The sequence below is a fragment of the Leuresthes tenuis genome, unplaced genomic scaffold (assembly GCF_036924035.1).
Source record: "Leuresthes tenuis unplaced genomic scaffold, fLeuTen1.0.hap1 SCAF_17, whole genome shotgun sequence".
Classification (NCBI taxonomy): Eukaryota; Metazoa; Chordata; class Actinopteri; order Atheriniformes; family Atherinopsidae; genus Leuresthes; species Leuresthes tenuis.
The window spans coordinates 3,329,759-3,356,339 of record NW_027325371.1 but is presented as its reverse complement, the minus strand read 5'-3'; the positions used below and the strand labels follow the sequence as shown (position 1 = coordinate 3,356,339).

The following is a 26,581-nucleotide window of genomic DNA, read 5'->3' as shown; positions in this document are numbered from 1 at the left end:
TTCAACACAACAAATTCAGGTGAACAGCTTTTCCAGAAGCAGGACACAGACAGAGGTTTGTTTTTACAACAACCAACGCGCTCTAAACTCTTCTGCTGCTTTAAATGTGACACAGGAATCTTCTTCTTCTTCTCGGTTTTTTACGCCAGATGCCATTTATCCAGGTTTGGCTCATGCTCCCTAGGGACTGGGCGCTCACCCTCGCACCTAGGGACAATTTCGCCTCATTAATTAACCTAAAATGCATGTTTTTGGGGGGCGGGAGGAAGCCAGAGTATCCGGAGAACATGCTAACTCCACACAGAAAGGCGGGAATCGAACCACCAGCTAACCACCGTGCAGTTAAATGTGACACGTGAATAAAGGTTGTTAAACCCTTATGAACCAGGGTGGGTGTCGCATGTTTTTACATAAATTTCCGGGTTTTTTTGGTGTAAAAGACGTCTGTCGTGTATGGGTTTTGAGATTTACCAAGCTTATTATCTGTCCACGAAGGCAGCATCTCGGACATTTATATTACAGACCCCTCAGGGTCAACCCCTTCGGGCTTTGTGGACATCATAAACTGACCTGCCTGCAGTCTATATCTGTCACCTACAAACATTTAAAGCTTTATAAATCAAGTACATGACAAAAGAGGCCCTTAACTGCAGATCAGACTACACCCATATCAAGCAAAAATAGGAAAAAACACGCTTATGGGTGCCGTTAAAAGAAGAGAAGCCCAGTAAAGGCTCACAGACCCTCCACGAACTCATTCATTCAGATGGAACGAGGCATTTACTTCTGCAGATACCTGTCAAGACGAGGTGATAAGATGCACTTTTGAAGTGCCGGGCAAGGACTATCTCACATGCACGCACTTGACGTGCCACAACAGGAAGTGAGTAAATTGAGGAGGTGTCAAACAGCCACATATCACTGCCACATAACTAGTGCCCGTCCATCTCGGAGCCTGTGATTTATATTACCCCGATAGGAACGGCAATGACCTTGTGAGGAATTCTTCAACTTAATGACCCCCCAGAGGAGGCTCTTCCAGCTCTATTGTCTTCGGTAGAAAACAAAGCAGTCGTGGCTCAATGCTCCAAGGAGTCATCGACTTCCTCAGGAGAAAGCCCCTCGGCTGCCATCTCAGATGTGATGGAAATCCTGGACTCAATTAATGTTTAGAAGATGGCCAAAAGGTGAGAGGTGATCAATCTCGCGTGAGAAAGCACCCGAAGCTGCAAGACGGAGGGTATCGCTCCATACTGACAAGGACTTGGACACTTAAACCTGAGCAATTTGTTGAGGATAGTGGGAAGGTCAAGGACTTCTTTGCTGTGTTTGTAGTGTCTGAGAAAGCTGTGAAAGCCACTGCCGTCTCATGAAACTTATGGTGAAGCTGCTGTTTCCTCATCATGTCTTCCCCTTTAGATTCCCCCCTTGTGCTTTTAGAGCACAGCAATCATCTCATCATTAATTAAGCGAGACACTCCTTGAGCACTCTTGGATAATCTCAGCGGTAATTAGTAGAGTCGGCGCTTCGCCCAGTTCTCACCAGGATTTTAGCGGTGGAGCTCTATCGCTTGAAACCTACCAGGACCCGAGTTAGCAGGACTTTTTGGGTGATTAGTGGCTGCGCTGCCTTAGAAAAAGCTCCGTGGTGTCAGTCAGAGGATCACAGCACATGGTCGAATGAAAAATGATGGAAAACACTAAGCTAAAAAGCTGCATTTCTGCCCACTAACTAGAGATAATAAGTCATTACACCTGTCTGTATATCAGACAGAGAGCAACTCCAGTGCAGAGCTGTAACTTACAACTTTACCCTGCAACAAAGAAGCCTCGTGGGAACTTTGTCCAGAGGTGGCATCGACTTCTTTGGGCTCAGAGACATCTGGCATGGACCACACTGTAGGAAACTACAGCTCCGGTAAGGATAAATCCACCTTAATTCCCAAAGCAATACAACAAAAACTCAGAGGTAAACAAAGACCAGAGGTCATGGGTTATAACTAAAAGCTTAGTTTCTGCTTATGGGTCTAATTTATCATGTTCTGCCACCAAAGATTCCCGTCGTCACCGTAAAACTTAGGAATTAAAACATCTCTTAGAGCAATAAAACACCAATTCTAGGCCGGTGTGGCAGGCCGGACCAGCTCCCTAAAACAAAGAGCCTGATGCTCATCTTTCAGGACCTCTGAACTGTAGTTCTGCCCTACAGTTCATTAAGACTGGCTCATATTTCACTGCTCCCCACTGAACAAGACACCAGAAACCCCCCCTGACCTTCATAAACAGCCCCCCTCCCTTCCTCAGCCATCTAAAATGGCATCGGCCAGCTGCAAACATCCCTGCAGGCCTTTTCCGAACCCTTTACCCAACGTTGGAGTAAACTAAGCACATTACTCGTGGATCACTGCAACTATTCACTATTTTTTCTATGAACAGAGAAGCAAAATTCTCAGATATAATCCTGGTATTTTTAGTGTGGCACTACTTTTCGTGGGCACTGGAGTGACCGTTTGACGGCTTCAGACAAGCTTTGAATACAGAAAATGTAAATAAGTAACAAGACAAATAAAAAGAAACCATAGAGTACCGACCAGTTAGTTGACATAACCGTGTAGGGATGGATTAAAGTGACGATACTGATCTCTATCCATTTCCTATGGTTCTACTTGCTGGATATTACACTCTTTGGCACCAAAAGCAGTGTACTTACACTGTTTCGATGTGGGGACACCCAATAAAACCAGTTGATTGAATCTTTTCCTGTTGCCAGCAGTAACTGTTCATCCTCAGTGCTCTGAAGGCTATGTGGATGTCCAGCAACCAGCAACCATCTCCCAGGGAACAAGCCCGTGAGCTACAATGGGATGGACCGTTATTTCCAAAACTAAAGACTTTCTGAGATAATTACCCTGGTTTATGGCTGGACCGGTTGGATGGCGGCCCAAACAGCAGGACAGTTTGCAGGATGGCTCTGCGGGAGCACCTTCAGTTTCGTTGTACCTCCACAGTGACAATAAAAGGCTATTCTGACTCAGAGTGAGCTGGCAGCTGTCTTGTCAGTTAAATATCTCGTCTGTTTGAGTCTGTGAGTTGTTGCCATCCGTTTTGGTTCCTGTTGCCCCGAGCGGCTCCAGGTGTGCCCATCAAAGCTGTGGCTGGAGTCCTGAATGAATGCTAATTAAACACCGTCTCTTTGCCCTGTAAAGCCAGATATTAGCAGGTTTTTTGAGGGCTTCAGAGAAGTTATGTTGAAACAATCCTTCCTTGTTGTTGTGACACTTTCAACTCAATTTCACGTGTTTTCTAACCACATAACATGCAAGTATAGTGCTTAAAAAATACAGCAGACATCTGCTGAACTACGATAAACTGAATTAGTTGGTTACATCACAGCCTGCAGAGATTTTTGTTAAAATATGTGTCAAAAAGACACATATTGTGCTCCAGGGAATGATGTGTGTTGCATGCTGCTTTATCCACAGCTCAAGTCATTAAAAAAAAGGGTTGAATCTGTTTTAATGATGGTGATCGGTTACTTTTTTTTTTACTTCTTGTTGGTGACTTGTTTGAAATGCAACAAACTCATCGTCTAGTATGAGCAACAGTGGAGCCTCCTGCCAGATTAAACTCATTTCTTTCTGAGAAAATAAGCTGGAGGTGGAGCCCATGCAGCCCCTCTGCCAAGCCCACCTGTGCCTCCATCGCTGTGGTCGGCTGGGCTCGTCCTATCTCCGTGTGCCAGCCTCCTTTCTCTTCCAACAAGAGATCGCTGGCCAGAGATTATGCTCTCCTACAGTCCTGTTTCTCCTCAGCAAACTGCTTTCCTCAGCATTACAAATGGATGAGAACAGTTGTCATGAGGCACACTGGCCTTGTCTTTTGTGCATTGAAACCAACGGCAAACAGGAGCAGCTTCTACAGTTAGAACAGAACATGTAGGCTGAGCATTGATGCCCCACTTTCTGTTTTAATTCAACATTTAGAAGCACCGCTGGGAAAAAAAGGTGTCTGCAGGAGATCTGGGAGACAGATGACACGTTTATTCAGGCAAATAGCTGCTCTGTTGAACACCTGAGCTGTAACAGGCAGCCCAGCGGCAGGCGGTCACTGAACAAGAAGGTGACCACAGGTGAGGGGCAGCAATCGTGACAAGGCTGGTGTGAGGGCGGGAGGCAGAGCGCCAACAGAACGACCAGCTGCCACCCCGACACCGAGCAAACATCCTCACCGAGGACAGCTCAGGTGACCACAGATGTTACCACTGGAGTGGAGAGGAGTCAGGAAGGGGAGGTCTCATCTCTGCCCCGAAAACCTACACCGTAAACTTAATTTTTAACCAATTTACAGGTAAAATACCACCAGTACAGCAATAAAAGTAGGTTAACTGTTGCAGCTAATTCATTCCTTTTAAATCTGTGGTGACATTATGGCACATAGATGCTGATGCTGTCCAGTATTTACACCAGAACAGCGTTAGAACCGGGCTTATTCTTTGTCCCGCGTCATGATACAGACCCACATAAAAAAACTACGTATATAAGGGGTCATTTTTCAGCTTTTTCAAGCAGATAAACATCAAGCCAACTGAAAATGCAACACAAAAATAAGTAAATGGCTCATCAAATATAGAAATCTGCCAAATATATGCAAGTGAAATCAAATAAAAAATAACTTATTGCAATAAACAATGTATAGAATGGGGAATTTTCCATTTATTTCCCACTTTACAATCACTTCTTTCCTTTTTTCCTGTTAATAATTTCTATAAATGTTCCCTTTTTACGATTTCTTCCTCCACCGAAACCACCCAAATAATTTATTTTGTAAGGAACCATTTCAATAATTCAGTTCTTTTGTTCGTGTCCCTTCTGGTCTGAGAATAACTTTCAGAACCACTGAGACAGCTGGAAGAAATGCATGATGACACCTGGGATCTATGGGGGAGAATATGAGATAAAGGCTGATGAATTACAGCTAATGATGCTAAAATCTGTTGTCTGTTGGGGTCACTTTAACAAGTGAATACCAGTCGATATCATTCAATAATCACCACAATAACATAACTGAGACTTTCCTTTCTGCTACGACACAACAAACGGGACATTTGTAAAGGGGACTAAGTCTTAATGGGATAATATATTCTCCTGCCCTTGAGAAGCAGCTCATGCAGAAACACTTCAGCATCAATAACTCAAACTGTCTGTACACACTGAGACGTGCACACTGAAAACAAACATGCACAAACAGAGACGGAAAAAGATCGAGGCCATTTGGTCAAGATTAATGGTCTAATTGACAAAGTAGGCCAGGACTTTATTGCCTATTTGGAGCAGGGCCAAGACATCTGAACGCTGATGAGCTCCCAAATGTTCCCCAAAGTCGTTTTTGTCCCCATTTTCAGAGGATATAAAACATATATACACATAAAAAAATAAGAGTCATCTATCACTTCTGATTATGATTACACCGAAGTAGCTCTTCATAATGTGGGAGCCAGACAGCCAAACTGGGAACTGATAACCTGATATGGCAGCATTAACCATTATCTAGTCCAAACTCATTTTCTGTGGCTTAAAAACTGAATTTTTAATAAATTCTGCTCCGTGTCTCCGCTGTTGTTGCTAATCAAATGTCATTTTTCTGTAATTTAGACCAGGTTTCCATTTAATCAGACTTTTCCTGCAGGGATCAACATGTAGGGAAATAATTCAGACCATTAAAACCAAACAGGAGACAACAAATGTTGCACATTTACTACGACGAATGTCTTCCTCTTGTGACTTTTTCCCACTTTCTGGAGGGTTGAGCTGCTCTCACTTTCCCTACAGTAACTTAGGGAATAAATACACTCTAAAGTGAGCAGTAATGTCCAATTAAAAGTGCTCACATCAGCCTCTCAGTGCCATATTTCTGTGGAAAACCCCAGAGCATTGTGTTTTTTGGTCAAAGTCCCATTAAAACGAACCTAATTGTGTTTTAAAACTATGATTTAATTGAGTGGAACTGCCTGAAATTAGTAGGATGGAGTAAATGCTCTCACACCTTGTAGATGTTAGCATAAAATGCTCATTGTTCTTCACAGCAAATCAGAATGTTTCATTACAATATGCTGTAATTAATGCCGAGGCCGCTAACTTTAGGCTTTTATGTGCTGTTTTCACAGCAAATCAGAATGTTTCATTACAATATGCTGTAATTAATGCCGAGGCCGCTAACTTTAGGCTTTTGTGTGCTGTTTTGTAGGGTTACTTTTCTCATGTTACTGCACAAACACATGATGGAAACAAAGCTTCCACTGGAGCCATTTTGAATCATTAAGCTGTGCTGTAAAGAGGAGGCAGCAAAGTGACACCAACAATCAATTACACAGAGCCAGAGTGAGAGGTGCAGCTAAAGCCCTGGTGTTATTTAGCCAGCCGGGGAGTGGACAGTGAATGGATGCTGCTGGTGTTTGTTTGAGCGCCATGATTCAGTGGTGTTGTGATTTTAACAGCAGGTCCAGGACAGGCGGTTTATTTTCACCCGTCGCCCTGTGAGTGACGGTCCAATCAAGCTTGGGACGGGCTGTCAAGCCCGTCAGGCTGAGGAATGAGAGGAGATGGGAATCAAAGACACAGAGCAGGACCGAACCATGATGGACGGACCCGACCGCGGCAGCCACACAGGCGGAGGCAGGAGGGATTGGTTGAGAGCAGCGAGGAGGGAGACAGATAAAATGGAAATATGTGTGGGTAGCAAAGAAAGAGGCTCAAAGCCAGTCAAGTCGTGTTTGCCGAAGACTAAATCAGCATCAGTGAGGAAATGTGTGGCGTCTTCTTACCAATCCAGCGCATGAGAGAGGTGAGAATCTGCAGATATTTGGTCTTCTGGGCGTTGAAGAAGGTGAAAGGCCCCAACGTAACAATGAACACACTCTGCAAGGAGGAAAAAAGAGACAAAAATAACTTTTAATGGTCACACAGCAGTGAAAGTCAACGTCTCCTAAAAGCAGACTTAAAGTGAGGAACCTGTCCCGCTATCAGCTGATGAGAGCTGGCAGGAGAGCAATAAAATGTCAGCCACCATGAATAATGCTGAGAATGTCAGCGCTAAGTAAGTTTGATTTACTGGAGATGAATATGACCTGCTGTGTGTAATTCCACCTCAGAAACAGCTCTCATGTTTTTTAATCCTTTCTCAGATTGCAGAACAGGTATTAATTCAAGGTTATCCTGACTTACGAGGCCGTATTTAGGCGTTTAACACGATTTCAGGTGCTAAAGCACAACAATCTGCTGCATTTTCCTAAACGTTACGGTCACTTTTCACAGCTGCACTTGGGCACAATCAAACTTCTGAGAGTTTTCTTGACCTCAGTAAACTTTGGGAAGCAGCTGCTGTTGTGTTCATTTGTGATTCGTCCTTGACATGCAATTTTGAAACTCCTGCCAAGCTGCATCCTGTCAGATTCCCTTCAGCACTTTTCAGATACAGGTGAGGAGATGAAGAGGTGGACCGATCTATAGCTCAGAAAATTTCAAATCTTTCCAGACCTCAGCTCTGATTGCCTATCAGATACTTTCTTTATCAAGAGCTGCAATCAGCGGCAGTGGCTCAGCTACTGTAGCTCCAACCCCATTAGTTCCCTCCACTCCTGCCCCTCCACGCCTGAAAACTTATTCCACTCGCCCATTTCTTCCCCTCCATCCCTGTCCTCCGACACTCTGAGGTCTGACTGCACAGTTTGAGTGGCGTGTGATCTCTGAGGCAGTCACTCGAGTGCCATTTCATCTGAAGAGCAGCCCGCAGGGTTTCAAGTAGGACAGACACACACTGGTACCATCGCACTCTTCAGGGAGGACACAGACTAAAATTTCAGTTCAGTGCCTGACATGGATGCGACAGCACAGGGTAGACATAAAGACAGCAATGCAACGCTACACCTAAAGGGCTAAATATATCCTCTAACAGAGGTTAACTGTTAGTGAATATTCAAAGACTGATAAGAACAGAGTTAGAAATGAGCTGCTTTACAGTTCTTTACAGTTCTTGTGACTCTGAATGAAGTAGCCCCCTCAATATCGTGTCTGACCTGCACAAACTGCAGATGAATGCAGTTTTTGGTCATAACCCGAGTTAACTGCACCCTGAGTTAACTGCACCCTACAGTCATAACCCGAGTTAACTGCACCCTGAGTTAATTGCACCCTTTAGTCACCCGAGTTAACTGCACCCTGAGTTAACTGCACCCTGAGTTAACTGCACCTACAGTCACCCGAGTTAACTGCACCCTGAATTAACTGCACCTACAGTCACCCGAGTTAACTGCACCCTGAGTTAACTGCACCTACAGTCACCCGAGTTAACTGCACCCTGAATTAACTGTACCCTGAGTTAACTGCACCTACAGTCACCCGAGTTAACTGCACCTACAGTCACCCGAGTTAACTGCACCCTGAATTAACTGCACCTACAGTCACCCTAGTTAACTGCACCCTGAATTAACTGCACCCTGAATTAACTGCACCTACAGTCACCCGAGTTAACTGCACCCTGAATTAACTGCACCTACAGTCATAACCCGAGTTAACTGCACCCCAGTTAACTGCACCCTACAGTCACCCCAGTTAACTGCACCCCGAGTTAACTGCACCCTACAGTCACCCCAGTTAACTGCACCCTACAGTCACTCGAGTTAACTGCACCCTGAGTTAACTCCACCCTTCAGTCACTACAGGCTTCATCCTTGACAGCGGTGACGCAACCAGAGAAATTTACACCACACAGGTGGAAAAGAAACAAAAGAAGTGGTGCAGGACGTAGATAACCCATCATATAACTGAGCTTATATTTGCTTTGGTTTGGTTTTGATGCATCATGCAGAAAGTGACCCGAGAAAGTGACACTTTCACTTCCAGCTGCTTCACCACAAGCGACAAGCTGCAAAAATCTGAAGATGCACGACCGTGGAGGGCTGAAACTGCCATAAACCAAATAAATAAGATGAACCAAAAGCATAAAGGCTTTCATCTAATTATTTACTTTGTAAGTCATTTATCTTTTTAAATGGAATATATTTAATTTCTATCTTTGTTCATTTCTTCCTTTCCATGGTGTTGATCTATTTATTCCCTCCAAATGATTAATTTCTTTACTTTATTTTGATTTCACCAGACATTTTCTGCTTCATTATGCACACGAGGAGGCGGACATTTAACACGATGTAAAGGAAAGTAATACAGAAATGATTACAGGAGTAACAAGTAAACATAGAGGGAAATTAAAAATATTCCAATTAAATAACAAAAACTATTTAAAGTAAATAATCAGCACAAGTTTAAACATTTATGTCTTGGCATAATTCATTTTCTATGTAATTTCAGCAGCTTTTATCATCATTTAAGCTTATTTATTGAAACTAGCAATGCTTCAGTGTTCTCATCTCCAAAAACAACCAGAGAAAAAGGCCTTAAATGGAGCTCTAAAGACCCTATTTCCCCTCAGGAAGCTTCTAGAAAAGTCAGGCCCAAAACTGGAGAACAATCACATGAAATAATTACAAAGCAGCTTCCAGCAGAGCAGAAATGAGCTCCAGTCAAACACATTCATGGTGACGTTTCTATACTCATAAGTAAGTAATGAAGGAATCTTTGTGAACTTTCATACACTCACTGTCACTTTTTAACATCAGCGGGAAGAAGGAAATTTATGAGTTTATGGAGTTAAATTTGTGAAAATATGACGAAGAGTCGGTAGACGACAGCAGCAACCATAAACCAAGCAATAACCCCCCTTTGTGGGGTCATTTTTAACCTTTTATGTAAAGGTAAAGTAATGATTTAGCACAGAATTATAAAAACCAGGAGTTAAACGAACTGCCACACTCAAATCAAAGAATCATTACCGGTTACTGGAGCTCAAACTCAAACTAAAACAGGTTAAAACGTTAAACGGCAGCTTAAAAAGTCAGAGAAGGGATTTAGGGCCGAGTACGTGTCGAGCAGACGTACGAATAGACAATCTACGTGTCTATATATCAAAATATTACCAGCTGTCTTCTTGGCAAAGTGTCCAAGCCAAAGCATAAATCTGCACCAACCATTGGACGTAATGAATGAACCGTTATGAGGGGAGATGCGTCGGTAGCAGAAAGGGAATTAATAGCATCTGGCTGACAGACAGCAGTATTTCAGCCCTGAATGTGTCTTTGTGGTCGGCCGCTTTCAAGCTTTCTGACTAAAAATGACTGTAATTTACAGCATGGCATCAACCTGCTTCTAATTTTAGATGCATCTCAGTTTTAAACACATTTAGTCACACTTAATGTTTCCTTGTCAGGCCGTCACATGCACTTAGTACCTGCGTTATTAGTTATAAAAGTCTTTGCATGCTTATTAGTTAGCACTTAAATGTAATCTTTATTTAAATGGATATTCCCTCGCTGGCTTTGAGTGTGACACGAACAGAAAGGGACTTTTACGATGCCTCATTCTGTGGATATTTAACCTAAAGCTTCTCCTTTAATTCTACAAAACAAGCCAAATGTCAGATGCTTTTAATCTTTAAAGCTTTGTAAGCAAAAAGGTCGACTGTGCCGAGAGGAGTTCGCATATATGCTGCAAAAATGAGCAGCAAATTCTCCTGTGAGAGGTTTGCAATCTGCAGGCACATCTGAAAAAATGAGTGCTGAAAGTGTTGCAGCTTAAATAAAAAACGCCTCTCTTTTATAAAGAGGAAAATAAACACAAAAATCAATCAAATTGACCAAGTAAAATGAAAAAAGTCCTTCAAATCCACTTGAAAAATAAAACCTGAGCATTTTGACTCACAAATGCTTCATAATATGTGCAAAATGAGTAAAATAAAAGACATAAAAGTGGCATTAGTTAAGGTAAAAGGATCAAAAACATCAGGGAAACTGCATTAAATCAAAAATTTTGACAATAAAAGTAGTCAGTTGAAATTATTTGTTTGAAAAATTAAAGATTTCACAAACATTCAGGGTTTAAACATCTAAAATGAGCCTTTTTTAAAGCTTCTGTGTATGTACAAAGACGAATGACCAACAGTTTTTGTAGATTTAATAAATAAAAAAGGTTTTCATTTGCTGAAAGGTATTCACACATAAATGCATTTTAGGTGAAAACCAACCTAATGTGGCAGAAATGTAAGAAGAATCTCTGAGATTTAACATAATAAAGCGTGTTTGTCCAGTTTCTACCAAAAGGTACATTAAAGTCCTCCATTAGATGATGTTTTTTCCTTTTTATTTATTCAGATGGATCTACGGCAGCCACATTAAAGCCTTCCGCATGTCGCCACAAATTATATTTTGAGAAATGAAAGTGAAAATCGACGCTTCAGAAAGCACTGATGATCGCTGGTTAATGAGGTCTGACTCTAATCAAACAGGACCGGCATCTATTTCGACCCATCAATGTGTTTTCATGCATTTTGTTTAGTAAATTCTCCTTAAAAACATCCCTTAATGACCATATATGACCTGATACTAACGTCACGAGTGAAAGACGGAGCTAAATGAGCTCCATCATGTCAGACCACACAGAAAGTCCATTAACCAGACTATGAGGACATAAACTGGGCGGTGGAAGATGTATGTGCTCCCAGGGCAGGTTTAAAGAGGGTTTAAAGGGAGTCTTTGATACAAATCAGATCACAAGAGGACCCAGAGTTTAGGGGCAAAGCTTTGAGAAGAAGTGTGAGTGGGTGTGGACAGACAGAGGAATCGAGAAAAGTCACATTTTAAATGTCGAGATTCTGTGGCGCACACCAGAAAATCTTATTTTTAAGTCATAGTTTAACAGTTTTACAAGGAAACACCTTATATTTTAGCTTCACCTCACAGTTTATTAGAGAAAGTTGCTGAGATTCAAGTGTTTACAAGCCCTAATCTTGAGTCTCAGTTACTGAAACTACCGCACTAACCCAGTTCTTTAAATAGTCGTTTCATTTTCAGCATGACATTTAAAAGTTCCACGTTGTTTTTCCTGCATTATTGAGCAGCAAGACGTGGACAAACCACTTCTGCAGCCAGGCCTGGACGTCAGAAACATGGCAAAAGGCAGCTGAAAGACTCTCAGACCTCGAGAAATAACATCCTCTGGTCCGATGAAGCAAAGATCTCACTCTCTGGCCTGAATGCGTCATGTCTGGAGGCTCTACAGTGAAGCATGGAGGCGGCAGCATCATGCTGAGGGGATGTTTTTCAGCAGCAGGAAGCAGGAAACCAGTCGGGGTCCAGGGAAAGATGAATGCAGCGATGCACAGAGACAGCCGTGATGATTCAGTCGGACTGAAGCAGGCAGCCAAGATAAAAAAGCTTCAGGACAACTCTGTGAATGTCCTCGAGTGGCCCTGATTTAAACCCGACTGAACATGTCTGGAGAGATCAGAAAACAGCTCCCCATCCAACCCGATGGAGCCTGAGAGGTTCTGCAAAGAAGAACGTGGGCGGAGCTTGGAGCATCATACTTAAAAAGACTCGAGGCTGTAATTGGTGCTTCAACAAAGTAGAGCAAACCCTGCAAATTCTTATGTAAATGCTCTATTTTTAGTAAATTTGCAAAGTTTCAAACAAACTTGTTTCCCTTTGTCATTTTAAGCTAAAAGATGAATTTAATCCATTTGTGAATAAGGCTGTAACACGGGAAGAAGTGCTGTGAACACCGTAAATCAGCCAGTATTATTCTACGAGGGAAGCAGCACCTGGGGACAAACGTACCTCACTTTCAACTCTTCATGACTGTCGGGATTGTGTCTTTATAGCATTAAATCTAATACGTCGTATTCTTTTGGTCAAATTAAGGTCTAAACCGTGCAACCTTCTGAAGAAAGCGAAATCTCGTGGAAACATCTGTCTCCATCGACTGCCTGTTTGAGATAATCTGCTGCATCAGAAAGCAAGTCAAGCAGAGGACGGCGCTTCTGATCCAGCAGTTAAGAGGAAATAAATGGGCCCCCGCTGCTGCATTTTGGAAATAAACTTCGGCTTCACGCTTTAACAGAGTCTCAATCGGAGTTGTGTTTAAACTTAAGGTTGGTTGGGACAGAATTTAGATCTAATTCATCCGATTTAGCCGAGTAACGAACAATCAGGAGCTCGAAAAAGAAAAATAAGCATAAAGAGAGGCAGAGACGACAAAGAAAGGTCCAGAAATTAAAGAAAACACTCAGTTTTAATACTTTCTGCAGCTGTAACAGTTACTGTCGTCTGCTACAAGTGACTGAAGATAATCCATCTTTATAATAATTCAGCTGCTGCATATTGGAAGCCAACTTCAGCTTCAGCTTTAACAGAGTCTCAGTCGGAGTTGTGTTTAAACTTAAGGTTGGTTGGGACCGAATTTAGATCTAATTCATCCGATTTAGCCGAGTAACGAACAATCAGGAGCTCTAAAAAGAAAAATAAGCATAAAGAGAGGCAGAAATGACAAAGAAAGGTCCAGAAATTAAAGAAAACACTCAGTTTTAATACTTTCTGCAGCTGTAACAGTTACTGTCGTCTGCTACAAAGTGACTGAAGATAATCCAGCTTTATAATAATTCAGCTGTTCCCAGAACAAGGGTCTTTGTGATTCTGGACAATTTATATCCACAGAAAGAAGTCACTGATACTGTCTGCAGTAAATCTGCCACCTGGAGCTGCCCCGCTGCATCAAATAACCTGATTTTTCAGCCTGTTTTTGCAACATAGTTGTTGACGAGAGAATCCCGAAGTGTCTCTTGCAGTCTTGATGATTTTAGAGGCGTATTTAGTGGCTGTGAACACCGTCACAACAGTAAAACAGAGGAAAACTAACAATAAATCAGCTTTTTTTGTCCCACGCTGCAGCTCTGCTGAGCTGAGAGCTTTTCAGGCGTCCCCCCCCCCCAGTTCTGTCACACTGCAACAACGCTACGCCTCATGATGACCTTTTTAAACTCTGACGATACGATAGAGGACGGTCTTTGTTTCAGGAAACGCCGCCTGGCTGAGTTCTAGAGGAACGTAACTAGAATTTCATGACACAGACAAATTCAATAAGGCTTGGATTCAATGCATTTATTCATTTAATACTTTGTTTAGGCTGCTTGGGCGATCTCATCTCCGTCTTACTTACCGCTCGTAGCCCACCGTACATAATGTGTCTGTATTTTCTGCTTCCTCTGCACAGAAATGTTCAGTTTAATACGTTTTGCAATAAACAAAAACGCATTCTGTCAGGAGAAAAGTGGCATGAATCAAATTTGTCCCCACCTCTCCTCCCTCCTCTTGAGCGTCCTGATGGGTTTTGCTCTTCAGCAGCAGCACACCCACCATCTGTGAGAGCGTTTGACAACAAAGACATTCCTAAAAATCGTCCATTTCTCCTTCGCGGTGCGAGACAACACTTTCAGCAGCAGCTACCTGGCTGGCTGCAATCACACACTTCAGTGAGATGCAATAAAGGCTGAGTTTGAGATGAGAAACTGCAAAGGTGACCAAGGCAATGAAGGGTACGAACACCGAGATTCGTCCTTATACCGCTCTTTGGAGGCTGCAGACTGATGATGTATCAGCAAAAACTGAGGCTGCAAACATTAAATGCATGAATCTAAAGTCAAAGCAAACTAAAGAGTTGCAGAAAACAGCCTAAAGAGGATCCTATTTAGAATAAATGATGTTTGGATTTTCATAATAAAGTAAAAATCCCCCCTCCACCTCTGATAATTCCTCATTTATTGATTTATTTCTTCCTTTAGCAGCAGCTAACGCTAACAGCTAACGCTAACAGTTTAGCTAACAGCTAACGCTAACAGCTTAGCTAATGAAGATGACATACACCAACTTCTAAGGAGTTACTGCTGTTCCTTTCTGAAAGATGAACATTATTGTTCCCACATTACTTTGTTAGCTGAAGCTAACGCTAACAGCTAACGCTAACAGCTAGCGCTAACAGTTTAGCTAACAGCTAACGCTAACAGCTTAGCTAATGAAGATGACATACACCAACTTCTAAGGAGTTACTGCTGTTCCTTTCTGAAAGATGAACATTATTGTTCCCACATTACTTTGTTAGCTGAAGCTAACGCTAACAGCTAACGCTAACAGCTAGCGCTAACAGCTTAGCTAATGAAGATGACATACACCAACTTCTAAGGAGTTACTGCTGTTCCTTTCTGAAAGATGAACATTATTGTTCCCACATTACTTTGTTAGCTGAAGCTAACGCTAACAGCTAACGCTAACAGCTAGCGCTAACAGCTAACGCTAACAGTTTAGCTAACAGCTAACGCTAACAGCTTAGCTAATGAAGATGACATACACCAACTTCTAAGGAGTTATTGCTGTTCCTTTCTGAAAGATGAACATTATTGTTCCCACATTACTTTGTTAGCTGAAGCTTTCTAGTTGAACGGTTCTTTTCTGTAACTCAGACAACCTGCAGCTGTGTTTAAGGTGTGTTTCCAACACAACACCGGTCCTCTCCTCACTCTCAGAGTGTTTCTGGTCTGACTGGAGGAACAGCTTCATTATGTCTGTGTTACTGCGTTAAATCACACAGCAGATGTCCAGGTGTTGATGACGGAAACAGAAACTGGAAAAATGAACCCTTAACAGCCAAAACTCAAGCTGAACATCATCTTTATCCAATTTAATCACGTAAAACTGATTAAATAAAACTCTTTTAGCCACACAGAGGCATAAAACCTACATTTATATTTTATTTTTTGCTGAAAAGTTCAGAAAATCAGCAGTTTTAGTGAAATAAACTGCTCTGGTGCTAACTTCCACAGATTATAGCTCCCAGATTGCACCTGTTCTCAGTCTCAGGCTGTCAGATGATGCTGTTTTATCACAGCTGGTGTTACTGCTATGACACACCAACCCGGGCTAGATTACACGCTAAGAGTAACCTGTCCCCAGTCAAAGCAGTCCTCAAAAATGTCCCGGATCTTTACACTGAATGGGGGAAAATGCTCGCAGACTGAAAGTAACACCAGTTATTACGGTAGCCATTGAACGCATCGCCAGAGAAGACGTCAACAACAACAATCTGGAGGCGGCAAAAAGGAAAGAAAAGGAGACCAGCGGCTGCGATAAATGGTATGTTGTGTATTAACTGATTTATTTTGTTGGCTGTGAGTGTGTGTGAAGTGATGTAATATTAAAGTAAATATGATTGTTTTTCTGAATTAAAGACCTAAATAAACCTTATAAAAGTCAGTGAATGTTAACATTAAGACTAACTTATTGTGATATTTTTGTCCTCCTCAGTGGATGGATGGTTGATTGCAACCTTTTGTGTAATAAAAGCTGGTTAAAATACATGAAAAAGTACCTGTTTTTTATTTCATAATGATAATATTTAATGATTTTTCACCGCCGCATTGAAAATGCCACAGATTTGCTCATCTTAGCTAAGAGTTAACGTCATTCTCTGTCGATGGTTAACTAATCATTACATCAATTATCAATCAGCGGGTGACGGGCATCCATTAGCATTGTTTGAAGTCGTATCCCTTTAAAATGGAGGCTAGTCTGAGGTCTGAACACTTATTTGTCAAATTCAAAGAATGGAAACACATTTATAGGACAAATTAGCTGTTAGAAAACATAGTTTCTCAACTTTAGCTCAGCACGCTGGTTGCTGACACTGCTGCAGTGAGAAAAGGATGGATTCCTGTATCCCAACATGCATTTAACCTGCATCGTTTTAGCTCCCAACAACACATTCATGCTCAAATCCTCATGCTTGTTCCCAAATCACGAGAGGGCTCAACAGATTAAATGTTTTTAATCATTACAGAGAGGCAAGAGGATCAGAAAACCTGCTGCCGCTGCAACAGTTTCTCCATTTCTTACTTTATCACATGGAAGTGGGTGTAAAACTGGGAGGGAAAGCAGTTGGTTCAGATGCAAAGCCAGACAGTCCCAGAGGCCTGGAGGTTTGGGAACCTGCAGCGTTATAATCTCCAGTTTGAGTCTGTCTAAGAACCTTTTTTTGACCCTTTACTGAACTTTCTTCAGGTTAATCTTGGAAGTAAGAGATTAACGGGGCTTAGATATGGTGAATGATCTCAACCTGCCACCAACTGGCGAAGCAGGCGACCGCTGTCACTCACTTTCAGGGTGTTTTGGGTTTGCAGAGACTCTGAAAAGGTATTTAATTGGTGTTAGAGCTCACGGACCGTTTCAACGGTCCTCTTAACCACCACCTGTGAGCGTGTTTGTCCTGAGCCACGTGTTACGGCGGCTCTTCATCCATCACAGTTGGGCGAAGTCGACCCCTGATCGTTCACACCATTTCAGTAATTAATCACCAGATACTTCTGCTCTGTTTTGTAGGGTCAGCCAGACGCTCACGGCACAGAGCTGATGAATAAATACCCAGCAGACAAGCAGTTATCGTATTAGCAAGAGCCCTGATGGTTCCATGGTGGTCCAACCTGGTATCGAATAATCAACCAGAGACGGAGAGATTGTGATTCCCAACCGCTGCAGCCCCAAAATCAGTCTTCAGTCACCATTCTTACATAACTAATGTGGTCTTGAATTAGTCTTAAATCATAAAAATAAGCATTGATGGCTGTTTTAATTCATAGAGCATCTTTCAAAGCTGCCAGGAAGAGTTTTATGATGGAAAACAGATCAAAACTCCTTAAAAAACAGGAAATACGACCATATTAGTCCAGCTCTCAGGTCCCTGCACTGGCTTCCTGTCGCTCAGAGAATAGGCTTTGAAACAGCTCTGCTTGTGTACATCTCTGACCTGTCAGAGCCATATGAACCAGCCTCTAATTTAGTTCTAAGACCTGTCCTTCCCCAGGGGAACTGTTTCATTTTGCATTCACATGAGTCGGGGGCCTCGACAGGGACTGAAAGTGTTACTTTAGCGCCACTCAACAGCAAAACAAAACCCCTAAAAGTAAGGAGAGAAGAAAACAACAGCACCAAGAAGCTAGCATGGAGAGCGAGGAGGCCACCGTGTTCACGGTCTGCATGGCGGTGATATTAATCATGGACGATCACATCAGGCGTCTAAGATGGAGGCTGGAAGAGCTCACAGCGAGAGTCAGGAGACGGAGAATCCAGCAGCGGGCGATACTTCTTCGTTTCATGGAGGAAAGAAGGAGAGCAGAGCGCCGCAGACAAAGGAGACGAAGTTTAACTTATTAAACAGGCGCCGGTTGGGTCCGTGTCGTATGAGTAAACATTTCAGACAAGGGGCGGAGCTACCAGCCACCAAACACCTACGTCATGTTGCTATGGAACCCAGAAAAGACCCTGAAGGAGCTAAAATGGTTCCAGGAACTGAGGGCTGCGGTCCCTGGTTCCTGCATGTCCGAATGCACGAAAAAACGTCCCTGTTCCTGAAAAAGTTCTAGGAACTGCTAAAGGTTCCTACAGTGGTAATGTGTTTGTTTGTTTTGTTTTTTATGTATTTAGCAGACGCTTTTATCCAAAGCAACTTACAGATAGGCAGAGAGGTCTTGCCTAAGGACCCCTACTGGAGATAATACCTTTCATGCAGGGGATTTGAACCCAGATCTCCCACATGAAAGGTGGGAATCATACAACTACACTATCCAGTCCCAATGTGCCTAATGAGAGCCTCAGGGAGGCGTCTCCTGCTGGTGTCCAGAGTCAGGATTAAACAAGCTGAGGCTGCGGTTCAGCTTTATGCTCCTAACATCTGGAACAGTCCTCCAGAAGATGTGAAACAGGCCTCAGCTCTGACAAAACAGTTCATTTAGCTGTGCATATGACAGCTGAAAGTGTTTTATCTGCACTCTTTGCTTTTAATTCAATTAATCAATGATTATTGTTTATGTTTTTGGAATGATTTTATTTGCCTTCTTGTGATTTTATGTAGCTGTGAAGCACTTTGAATTATAAATAAACTTTGATCAAATGAATTACACAACAGTGAATTCAGACGGTCCATAGCTTGTGCTTTTCTCTCCTTTTCAGCATATTCCACCTCCTCAGCTCGTCTCTTCTCTGTCTTCTTGGCTTTAACCCAAGTTCCCACTTTTTTTTATGCACTTTTCTCTGGAGAACCGGAAGTCATTGTACACTGCGTTCAAATGACATTCTGCATCTTTCTGCTCCTCGAACTGAATCAGGAAAAAAAGCATTCAGTTTCTCTGCCCCGTCTTCTTGGATGCCCTCCAAGCAGAACTTAAAACTGCAGAACTTGTTCCTCTTTTTCTTATTTTCTTGCCTTTTAAGAGCATGAATGTTATTGTTGTTTGTCTGTTTTTGACCAGCATGACGTGCGTTGCTGCCTTTCTTTGCCAGGTCACTCAAAAAAAAAAGTGGAGCACATCAGTCCAGCTGTGAGGTCTTTCCACCGGCTGCCGGTCCATCAGAGGATAGACTTTAAAGTTCTGATGCTGGTCCATCAGAGGATAGACTTTAAAGTTCTGATGCTGGTCCAAAAGACATCAGTGACCTCCTGACCCACTATGAACCTCCCAGACCCCTCAGGTCATCTGGATCCGGTTCTTTATCAGTTCCCAGAGTCAGAACCAGACCTGGAGAAGCTGCATTCAGCTTCTATGCTCCACATGTCTGGAACAAACTCCCAGAAAGCCTCAGATCAGCTGAAACTCTCAGTATTTAAGTCCAGGTTGAAGAAACTGCTTTTGAATAAGCTTGAGTTTCAAAACGGAATCATGTTTTAACTCCTGATTTTATCTTTCATATATATAATTTTTTCTGATTTTATCTATTGTTCTTATTTCTTTCTTTTGTTTAAATTTTAAATCATGCTTTTTATTTCTTCTGTTTTAATGTCTCTGTGAAGCACTTTGAATCACCTTGTTGTTGAATTGTTCTGTACAAATAAACTTGCCTTGTGAAAGAGGTCTTGACCTCAGTGGGTTTTTTATCTGGTTAAATAAAAAAATAAAAAAATCATTCTCTCTCGAATTATTTGAACAATGTCTCAATTTAAGAAGCATTAGATGATACTTAGTTGTCCTCTGCAGGAGTTTCCCGGTGTCTGAAGGGGGCGTGGTACATTAAACTCACATTGTAAATCAAATTAGAGGAAAACAATGGCCGGATGATACATCTGGAGTCAAGGAATCTCATTTTGACCCAAGTTGGCTCCAGCTTAGAACTGCTTTGGCTTTCCCAACAAACTGGCATCTTAATATCACCAGTTTAGTCTTTGAATGCTGTTTTAACAACAGTTGGTGCTCTCTAAACCAAAGATTTACAGGTATTTATGATTGGCTATACAAGCGGGATTTACAGGAGCTGTTTAAAGGATCTATAAATGCCAGCTAATAACATTTAAACCCTCAGCAGCAGCTGCAGAAACACCGTTTGTACATCCAGCTGCGAACGGCGACGCTGCTTATGCTGCACATTGGGAAACCGGCGATACATAAAACATTAAACAGCAGAGAAATGAGAGCAACACCGAGCTCATCAACTGCTGAGTCGACTTCAAGTTAATGTTGTAGCTCAGTTATTTGTATTGTTCAGCAGATTCAGCAGATAAAATGCAAAACTGGCTCTGGATTCACAGCATTTCTGACAGTCCCGTCGGTCTCCTTAACCCTGAGTCCAGCCCTCAAAGTGAGCGGTTCTTTGCTCTGACCAAGCAAAGGATCGGTACCAACGTGGAGAGAAGAAATGGGTCCAAATTAAACTGTTTGGTGGGAAAAAAAAAAACCTCAGAGGTACAAGACAACTTAAAGTTAAAGCTCCAAAGAGGTGAGAAATATGCTTCGTTTATCTAAGGCTCATTCGAAAAGGTTTTATGCTCCTTTGGGTTTGTTTTTTTACCCTTTTTTAAGAAGATTTGAGGCCCATAAGGGGTGAAATAACATCATTTTATCAGGCTCCAGTGACGCTGTGGAGCTACAGACTGATCCTGATTTTATTTGCTTTTCTAACTCGCCTTTTTCTGCATTTCATGCACCTGAAAATCCATTCTGGAGACAACCACTGCAAATGAACTCGGCTGCTTACCAAATGCTTTGGTGTGCAGTATTAATAAATAAACTATAAATAAATAAAGAAGCTCTTATTTTGCAAAGAAGTCACTCAGAGACCGGACTGATCAGCTGTTTCTGCTGTTACAGAGTAAAAAACGACACTTTTTAATATGACAGAAGAATCAAAACAGTTTCAACTCATTTCTGAAGATTATCCTCATTTTTTCTCTTATATATTTGGTTACAAACGTTTATTTCTGGGCCTTATTTCTCTGCTTACTGCAGCCTGATGGCATGCCCTGATGGAAAGATGATGATTGTTTCAATTATCACAGACGTTTTCCCCCATTTCTGCTCATTTATTAAAGAACTGATTTCATACGAGACAACTTTAAAACCCTTGGCTGCATCAAACCCACTGTTAGAAAAGACTGTCGTTCACAAGAGAATCAGAAGAAGCCACACAGACTGAAATAAATCTGCTGCTTCTTTAGCATTTATGACGTCTACAAGCACAAGCATCATTTCACTTAAATTAAGACCTCGAGTTGAGACCTTGAAAGTGTATCTTTGACTTGATTTTCCAACCTTCTGACAGCTCGACGAGACATTTTGCTTTGCTTTTCATCAGGATGAACAAAGACTCAGCTCACTTAAAGGGGGCTTAAAGGGGAATTTAAACCTAGAACTTATTTCTGGCATGAAATACCTTCATCTCCCATTAGTTTGCACCTTTAATCTTTCTAATTTCCCATGAAAACAGCTGCTTTGTGCAGAGACACTTCAGGACATCAAGAGGAACCAAACCACAAAGCAGCTCCTCCACCTGAGCCCCATCCAGCCAAGGGGCCCATATGAGCGTGCACTGTGAACCTGAACCCTGTCAGTGCAACATGCAACAGCTAAGAAAGCTTAAACTGAGGTGGCATCCCGGTGACTTCGTCTACCATCGTTCAGTTACAGATTGTTTTATTTAGTTTGATGTCATTTTGATGACATATTATAAATAATGACCTTGATTTGGGTCTAAACGTGTGTTGGGTGGCTTTAAAGGGGAACTCCGGTATTTTTAAACCTTATTTCTGGCATGAAATACGTTCATCTACTCTTCTGGAGATATTTAGATTACTCGAGATCCATATAACGGAGTTATCTGTCTTTATTTCACAAATACTTTAAGAAGAATGAATGAATGAACGTGTGCTATAGCTCTGTTAGCTCATAGCTGCTGTTATGTGGCTACTTGCAGCTATAGGAGAGCTAACGGAGGGATTTCTACACAGGCACTCTACTGGGACCACTTCATCCACACGCCCCCCTGCAGCACAGCTTATTCACTCCGTGCTCTGTGACAGTCGGCTAACTTCACACAGAGTTTGCTGCTGATAGTTTTGTGCAACATGGCAGGATATTTATCAGATTTAGACGACTTCGAGTAAGATGGATGTTCTTACCGTTTTGAGCCAGAGTATAAAGAAAAGGAGCTCCTGGAAAGAAGGATGCAGAAGCAGAGAGGGGAACCGTCCGCGAATTGATGCTAACTGGTGGTGTTCTTGTTAATATTGCAATAGATAATAAACTGTGCTGCAGGGGGGCGTGTGGATGAAGTGGTCCCAGTAGAGTGCCTGTGTAGAAATCCCTCCATTAGCTCTCCTATAGCTGCAAGTAGCCACATAACAGCAGCTATGAGCTAACAGAGCTATAGCACACGTTCATTCATTCATTCTTCTTAAAGTATTGGTGAAATAAAGACAGATAATGCCTTATTTAGAGGCTGCATCCTCTAAGCCCCGTTCACTCCGTTATATGGATCTCCAGTTACTTAAATATCTTCCGAAGAGTGAGTAGATGAACACATTTCATGCCAGAAATAAGGTTTAAAAATACCAGAGTTCCCCTTTAAAGCCACCCAACACAGGTTTAGACCCAAATCAAGGTCATTATTTATAATATGTCATCAAAATGACGTCAAACTAAATAAAACAATCTGTAACTGAACGATGGTGAAAGCACAGAAAAGTACGAGCTATCATGGGACGATCCATCGCCTTGAGTTTGGCACGTATGATGAAAGACCTGAAAGTAACCAGACCGTGGTGGTATGGAATATAAATGGTGTAAAAATAGGCCATAAAAGCCCAGGAGATATGTACAAACCCTGATGATAGCAATAACAAGTCAACTGATTCACTGAGCACACAGGCAGCAGGGAGGAGAGGGAAGCAATACAAAGATGCTCTGAACATGATTGGAGGGGTGATGGTGTGGTGAGGAGAGAGAAATAATACAGAAGGGTGCAGAGATGGAGCCTGAGAGGGAACTTAAAACCATCCTGGAACTAAATGTTTGTCAGGATGAAGAGTGTCTGCTCTCAGCCTCATTAATCACCAGGAAATATCCCCATCAAACAGATCAAATTAACAATAAATAAGAGAATAGATGAAAAACATGACACCACTTTTCATACTTCAAGACTTTCTTAAAATGTATGTTTCCATTAAGCTGCGGAGTCCCTTCATCAGAATATAATTCCACCTTTGCTTACTTACCATGAAAATACAAGCAGTGATTCAGCTTTACACTGTTTGCAGGATGGAGATGAAAAAGACTTTTAGGTGAAGAACAAACCAAGTGTTAGTCTGTGAATGGAAGCAGCTGAGAGGTGAACTCGATCCACTTCTTATTTCTTTATATTTACATTCAGACTTTCCTGTTAAGTGCCCTGATCAATAGAGTTTTTCTTTGGACATTTTCTGCTTTTTCACTCGTTTTCAGTCCAGAGGAATGTGTTTTTTCTTTGTTAAGCCTCTTAACTCTGACCTCTGAACCATTCAGGCAGAAAAAAGGCTCCTAACTCAAGGGATGAACCAGTGTTGTGTCGACACAGAACAGACAACTTAGCAAAGAAGCCATTTTAAACTGGATCTTTAGGCACTTTGTCACAAAGACACATCATTTGTTCCCATCTCTTTAGCTGCAACTATGAAAAACAGCAAAGAAAACACAGTTTGACAGACAGAAAATAGGATTTCTGCAGCAACAAGGTGATTCCCAAAGAGCTATTAGCTGAAAACTTGGCATATCTCAGCATGGTGTGCAGTGTGTCCTTCAAACATTTGAGGAAACTGGACAAGTGGAGGACAAAAGAAGAAGTGTCAGGCCTAAAAAACTATCTCCAGCAGATGAACAGGATCTGAAAGTGATGTCCTTAAGAAAGAGGAAAAAATCCAGCTGTGACCTGACAGGACCTGAGAGATGCATCTGGACCTTCAGCTGATCCATCTACTGTTGGCCCAAGCCTCATCAGAAATGGTCTCCATGGAAGGGTGGCTGTCAAGAAGCCGTTCTTAAGGAAGGGAAACAGGGAGAAAAGGCTGAGCTGTGCCAAATGACACAAGAAGTGGACTGAAAATCAGTGGCAACAGGTCTTATGGAGGGATGAATCCTCCCCAGAGCCCGGACCTCAACATTATTGAAGCAGTGTGGGATCATCTGACAGAGAACGGAACAAAAGGCAGCCCACATCCAAAGAAGAGCTTTGGGATGTCCTTCAAGAAGCCTGGAGAACTATTCCTGAAGACTCCTTAAAGAAATCTCTCCATTTACATTCATGTTTGAGCATATTTCAGTAAATTGCTGCACCTACATCATATCGACAGCACATGACTGAAAATGATGGAGCGATTCTGTGAGTTACAGCTAGTTGTGGTTTATTGATCAGCCTTGATGTAGAGAAATTAAAGCAGCAAAAGAGCAGATGACAGCAGGAGGAAAAACCGTTGTAAAACACCACTGAACGCAGTTTTTCTACAAACAAATTGGCTTCTTTTTGCTCAGTTTCTTTCCTTGAAGGGAAACCGACAGGCTGGACAATCGACTCAAACTGCAAATCTTAATCAGTTCTACAACCTGACGTTCTTAAAGCTGAATATCTCAATTTAAATATAATTAGAAGTAAAAGTCAATGTCATGTTAGCTTCTCTGTGTGTGCATGTTTGTGTTTGATGAGACGGCAAACAGTCTGAATATAAGTGTGTGCTTATCTGCTGACAGCAGAAGCCTCTCCATTCATCTCTTCTGTGACCATCTTTATCAGCTCTGCATGCTGCTCTCAACCCTCTGGGTCACCATTTAGCTTCATAAATTCAGCCTCATAGTAAGCAGCCTGCACCAACACACACACACACTCATATAAAGTGTATAAATGATGTCTCTTAAACTGCAGGTTGCATCCGAAACATAACTCGAGCAGGCTTGAAGAGGCCAGTGACATTATATCTGCGGTATCTCAGAGAATAAAACACTTGGTGGTGATGAGTTAGCTCAGGAAACCATGTGCTTGTTGCATGTGTGTGTGCTCGCTCTGAGTCAGAGCGCGACCGTGATGATAAAGATGGTGACAACAGATGTATCTGCACCAAAGTTTTCACAAAAGTGCTTTAATTTCAACTTACTGGAGGACCTGGGATCTCTGCTCATGCAATAAAAGCAAAGACGCACTACTAAGTGCTTTATAAACCCTGCTAATGCTGCTAACTCTGCTAATGCTGCTAACTCTGCTAACGCTGCTAACTCTGCTAACGCTGCTAACTCTGCTAATGCTGCTAACTCTGCTAATGCTGCTAACGCTCCTAACTCTGCTAATGCTTTTAATGCTGCTAACTCTGCTAATGCTGCTAACTCTGCTAATGCTGCTAACTCTGCTAACGCTGCTAACTCTGCTAATGCTGCTAACTCTGCTAATGCTGCTAATGCTGATAACTCTGCTAATGCTTTCAATGCTGATAACTCTGCTAACGCTCCTAACTCTGCTAATGCTTTTAATGCTGCTAACGCTGCTAACTCTGCTAATGCTGATAACTCTGCTAACTCTGCTAATGCTGCTAACGCTCCAAACTCTGCTAATGCTTTTAATGCTGCTAACGCTGCTAACGCTCCGAACTCTGCTAATGCTCCGAACTCTGCTAATGCTGCTAACTCTGCTAATGCTGCTAACGCTCCTAACTCTGCTAATGCTTTTAATGCTGCTAACTCTGCTAATTCTGCTAATGCTGATAACTCTGCTAATGCTGCTAACGCTCCTAACTCTGCTAATGCTTTTAATGCTGCTAACTCTGCTAACGCTGCTAATGCTGCTAACTCTGCTAATGCTTTTAATGCTGCTAACTCTGCTAATGCTGATAACTCTCCTAACTCTGCTAATGCTGATAACTCTCCTAACTCTGCTAACGCTGCTAATGCTGCTAACTCTGCTAACACTGCTAACTCTGCTAATGCTGCTGCACAGTGGCTCAGTTTTTAGCTAGCTCTCCTAACAACACAAATTAATTTCTCGCTGATGGGGGATATTTCTCCTGGTCATTGGTCATCACAAAAAAGGGAGATAAGATGACAACAAGGTCAAAGAAAGAGCTTTTGCAACCCTTCATTCTTTATTTGTTCTATCTGGCCTCTTATCTTCACTGTCCCTGCTCCTAAGGTGGCTAATTAAAGAGGTGGTATAATGTTCTCAAATGTCAAATGGAGGGTTTCAGGTCTCAAAATGTTCAGAAATTCCACGATAAAGTGTCCCTTCATCCTTTTTGTACAACACTTCAGGCTTTACCGCATGAATGATCAGCTCTTTGCCGCCTGTGCCCCTGAAACATGGACAAAAATGAGTGTT

The 26,581-nt window shown here is 42.1% G+C and overlaps 1 protein-coding gene across 1 annotated transcript in view; it reads right to left on the bottom strand.

Moving 5' to 3' along the window:
* tmem104 (transmembrane protein 104) overlaps positions 1 to 26,581 on the bottom strand; it is a 78,521-nt gene that overhangs the window by 8,076 nt on the left and 43,864 nt on the right. Inside the window, exon 9 of the mRNA XM_072368739.1 lies at positions 6,821 to 6,914. Coding sequence (XP_072224840.1) covers positions 6,821 to 6,914 — 94 coding nt within the window. The remainder of the gene's footprint in view (positions 1 to 6,820; positions 6,915 to 26,581) is intronic.